This window comes from Mandrillus leucophaeus, unplaced genomic scaffold (assembly GCF_000951045.1).
Source record: "Mandrillus leucophaeus isolate KB7577 unplaced genomic scaffold, Mleu.le_1.0 Scaffold423, whole genome shotgun sequence".
Classification (NCBI taxonomy): domain Eukaryota; kingdom Metazoa; phylum Chordata; class Mammalia; order Primates; family Cercopithecidae; genus Mandrillus; species Mandrillus leucophaeus.
In genome coordinates, this window is record NW_012104510.1 from 447,088 (window position 1) to 451,402 (window position 4,315).

Consider the following 4,315-nt stretch of genomic DNA (forward strand, 5'->3'; position numbering starts at 1 on the left):
CACAGGCCGAGGAAATGTGCTCGGAAGCCGCGCTCGGTGACCTCTGGGAGCAGCACCCCCGGCTCCCTCCAGCACCGGCACCGAGGGGCGAGCCTGGCTGCGCAGGGCACGGGGGCGAGGCTGGGGTCCCGCCGCCGTGATGAATGTACTGAAGAGCCGAGGCAGCTGTGCCCCCACCGTGGCCCCCACGCCCCATTAACCCCCACACTCCATTCCGCGCAATAAACGACAGCATTGGCGCCCACCCCGGCCACGTATGATTGCTCGGGACGCACATCCTCACTGAAAACAGTTCCTAGAGGTGGCAACAGAGCTTTATTTACACACTGGCACAAGACCCGCCGGGTGTCAGCTGAAAAAGTAGGTGGAATGCTTCACCCGCTCCAGGTCGAAGGCCCCTGCGGAGTGAGCAGAGCGGACAGCGTGGGTGGCACGAAGGCCCGGCCCTGGCCCGCTGTTAGAGGCGCCCTTGAAAGGCCGTCCACCGCCTACCTGGCTTGGGCACTGCCTGCAGGGTCTCCTTCAGCTGGCGGGCCTCCCAGCTCTGGGAGATCTTCCGGGGTCTGGGGCTGGAAGCAGGGTGGGGTGAGGCTGAGGCCAGGTTTTGGGGGGGGGTGTCCAGGTAGGGTAGTTAGGTAAGGGAGTGCCTTACTTAGGGCAGAAGCGGCTGACCAGGAACCGGGACAGGTCCTCCAGGATGGGTTCACTGTGCAAGCGGACAAACTGCTCCCGGCACACCTGGGCAGGAGTGAGAGAATCCCTGTGCGTGATCAGGCAGGGTCTGGGCACCACCCCTACCCAATGCCCCGGTGTGCCAGGCCCCACCCATGGATGCACTAAGGCTCAGACGGGGGCACCTGGTTCATGACGGCGACATCAGCTGCGTGGGTCCAGTAACAGTCGTGCACAGAGACGAAGGTCAGGCCCTTCCTGCGGCAGAGCGGAGGGCTCCTGAAGGGAAGGGAGCCCACAGGGCCGCCCCGCGACGAGCATCCCGGCCCTGTGCTCAGCCCTCTCCACTCAAGGTCCAGGGAAGCCCACCCTGCTCCAGGCCTCGCCCAAACATCCTGGGTTTGGCTTCAGCACAGGCCGAGGAAATGTGCTCGGAAGCCGCGCTGCCCCACACCTGCTGCCCCCCAGGCTGCTGTGGGAGCCTCAGCTTCGAGGGCAGCTGCGTTATCCCCTCCTGCCAGGGCCACCACCCCACGTCCCGGGTGTTCTCAGCTCCCGTGGCCGGTAGATGCTGCTGGGACGACCTCCACGTGCCCCAGATCTAACCACACACTGTGGTGCTCACCAAGAAATGCCCACCACAAAGAGGCAGAGCCCATGCTTGGCTCTCCCCGTCAGGCCACGGGGGTGGCGGGAGCTGACAGGACCACCTTCATGTTCGGGGAACAGAGGCCCCACAAACACAGCAGATCCACTCTGCCCAGATCCTGCACCCAGCACTGTCCCTTGCTGGACCCTGCCTTGCCAGCTGTGCCCTGGTAGCCAGAACAGAGGACCCTGGGAGGCGAGCAGCACCCCTGCCACCTGGAGATGCCCACCTGTAGCAGTGCAGGGCAGTGAGCATCATATGCGAGGAGTCCAGCGAGTGGATGAAGTTCGGCGGGAACCCGTTCTTCTGCTTACGCGTGTTGGGCTTCCTAGGAACAGGACAGGTGCCGGGTGGGGGCCAGAATGCACTCCCAGCCCAGAGACGCCCCTCACTGGCCACTGTCTCCACTGTGGCTGCTCCCCCAGCCAGCCCCCCAGCCCGGGCCCCCCACTCACTGGCTGATGTCTCCATTGTGGGTGTAGGTGATGGTCTGAATTCCACCTCGTACTTGCTAAAAAGGGAAGGAGCGGTGAGTCCCGCCCGAGGCCTGGCACAGTGGTGGTACACTGGGATGGGGTACACTGGGATGGGGATACACTGGGACGGGGGTACACTGGGACAGTATGGGGTGGTACACTGGGATGGGGGTACACTGGGATGGGGGTACACTGGGATGGGATGAGGTGGTACACTGGGATGGGGGTACACTGGGACAGTATGGGGTGATACACTGGGATGGGGGTACACTTGGATGGGTTGGGGTGGTACACTGGGACGGGGGTACACTGGGACGGGGGTACACTGAGATGGGATGGGGTGGTACACTGGGACGGGGGTACACTGGGATGGGATGGGGTGGTACACTGGGACGGGGGTACACTGGGATGGGATGGGGTGGTACACTGGGATGGGGGTACACTGGGACGGGGGTACACTGAGATGGGATGGGGTGGTACACTGGGACGGGGGTACACTGGGATGGGATGGGGTGGTACACTGGGACGGGGGTACACTGGGATGGGATGGGGTGGTACACTGGGAAGGGCACACTGGGATGAGACGGGGTGGCATACTGGGACCGGTTACACTAGGACGGGGTACACTGGGATGGGGGTACACTGGGATGGTGGTATACTGGGACGGGATGGGGGGGTACACTGGGATGGTGGTATACTGGGACGGGATGGGGTGGTACACTGGGACGGGAGGGAGAGGTACACTGACCTTGACCTTGAGCTCCAGGCGGTAGGGCTGGATGATGGGGATACCCAGGGGTGTGACCCACTCCACCACGGAGCCCATGTGGGAGATGAGGCGGGCGCTCTCGGTCAGCCAGTGCTGTGGGACACAGGCCGTCTCAGGGCTGGGGGCTCAAGCCGGGGCTCCCATCCACTTGCTCGGAGAGCCCTGGCCGAGCGGGGACAGCACAGGACGTACCTGGATGGCCCGGGTCCCTGAGAACATCTCCTGTAGACTCTTGAAGACCTGGCGTACGAGGTAGTGGGAGGCCTCCCACACGAACTCCTGCAGAAGACGGGCGGCAGGTGCGGGTCCTCAGCGGCTGGCCCGTTCACGCCCTACTCCCCCCCATTTCAGAGCAACTGAGGCCCAGGGCCCGGCAGGGACGGGGCCTGACACTCCCACAGTCGGAGGGAAATGCCCAAGCCCTAGCAGGCAGGCAGTGGTCTGGGGGACCAGCTGGGTCTTCTGCTGCGAGGCTGGGTCTGCGGCAAAATCGTCCGACTTTTACATGGCAGCGAAACCAACATGTTCCAAGCGCTACAGGCCTGGCGCACCTGGGGAAAGTCGGTCAGCTCCCGGAGGCGCTTCTCAATCTGCAGACGCCCGCCGTAGCGGGTGACCCCGTACACCACAGTCATCACCGTCTGCTTCACCACCTTGCGGGTGATGAAGCCTTCCAGCATCTGTGCCACCCGCGTGCCCCGCTGGGCGTCCTGCCTGCGGAACACCTCCACCTGCACCACGGGAGGCCAGGTGCTCGAGTCAGCCCTGCCAGCAGCCCAGGGGCCACCAAGCACCCATGAAGCCCTCGGGCAACATCTGCCTGGGAAGGCCCTGCCCCAGCCCCACCACATCCTCAGGACAGGCCAAAGTGAGGGCACCTGGGGCCGAGACTCAGGGCCCACACTGCCCCCACACCCAGATGCCCCCGGGCAGCAGGTAACAGGGCACGCCCTACCTGCGCAGCCACACCGCTGTACACGTCCTGCGGCACATCCGAGGGCTCCAGGTTGACTGAGGCGGCGCCCACGCTGTCGCGGCCCAGGGCAGCATAATGCTGTAGGCCGTTGCAAGAGCCGTCCTGAGGGAGGGGCCGCAAATGGGAGATGGAGACTCAAGAGAGGCAGAGACGTGTGGGGCCCCAAACTACCCCCCAGGTCGAGCTGTTCCTAAGGCTGTGCACGCCCAGCCAAGTGCACCTGAGCCCTGCACGCTCCCAGGAAAGGCCAGGAGCCACGGTTCCTGGACCCTCTAGGGCCACCTCCAAAAGACACCACAAGAGAAGGTGAAATCTCACAACCTCAAGGCGAGCCCCAGACCAAGTGCACGGCATGGCCTCGGGGGCCCACCCCACGGGCTCACCTGGTGGACGGGGAGGTGGGAGACATAGGCAGCTGGGTCAGAGCAGCGCACGGCGTTCGCCACCTCCATACAGCAGGCCAGCGTCTGCCAGGGTTCCTCAGCGCCCATCCACCACTTTCGGCCCTGCGGGGACAGGGGGTGTGGCGGGCAGTGAGGCCCGGACGGACTTCCTGAGCCCGTGGGGGGGGTGTGGTACAGGGGGGTGGGAACATAGGGAGGAGACGCACACGCCCGATGGTGAACACGGGACCCATGTGGGCGAGAGACGGGGCACTGACTGGATGAGTCCTCTACAGCCACAGATGGAGGGTGAGGGCTGCGGATGGACGGGGCTGAGACAAGTATGTCCGGAGGCACCAGGGGAGGAGGGTGGGCGGGGGACGCCGGGGC

At 64.8% G+C, this 4,315-nt stretch overlaps 2 protein-coding genes across 2 annotated transcripts in view; one reads left to right on the forward strand and one right to left on the reverse strand.

Annotated features, from left to right (window-relative positions):
• Positions 1-199, forward strand: part of HCN2 (hyperpolarization activated cyclic nucleotide gated potassium channel 2) — a 43,220-nt gene extending 43,021 nt beyond the window's left edge. Inside the window, exon 7 of the mRNA XM_011993052.1 lies at positions 73-199. Coding sequence (XP_011848442.1) covers positions 73-199 — 127 coding nt within the window. The remainder of the gene's footprint in view (positions 1-72) is intronic.
• Positions 200-292: 93 nt separating this feature from the next.
• Positions 293-4,315, reverse strand: part of POLRMT (polymerase (RNA) mitochondrial (DNA directed)) — a 17,985-nt gene continuing 13,962 nt past the window's right edge. Inside the window, exons 11-22 of the mRNA XM_011993053.1 lie at positions 4,204-4,241; positions 3,926-4,095; positions 3,522-3,644; positions 3,118-3,297; positions 2,759-2,845; positions 2,546-2,659; positions 1,777-1,832; positions 1,551-1,649; positions 858-930; positions 653-738; positions 493-563; positions 293-398 (exon numbers count right to left, since the gene is read on the reverse strand). Coding sequence (XP_011848443.1) covers positions 349-398; positions 493-563; positions 653-738; positions 858-930; positions 1,551-1,649; positions 1,777-1,832; positions 2,546-2,659; positions 2,759-2,845; positions 3,118-3,297; positions 3,522-3,644; positions 3,926-4,095; positions 4,204-4,241 — 1,147 coding nt within the window. The 3' untranslated portion in view covers positions 293-348. The remainder of the gene's footprint in view (positions 399-492; positions 564-652; positions 739-857; positions 931-1,550; positions 1,650-1,776; positions 1,833-2,545; positions 2,660-2,758; positions 2,846-3,117; positions 3,298-3,521; positions 3,645-3,925; positions 4,096-4,203; positions 4,242-4,315) is intronic.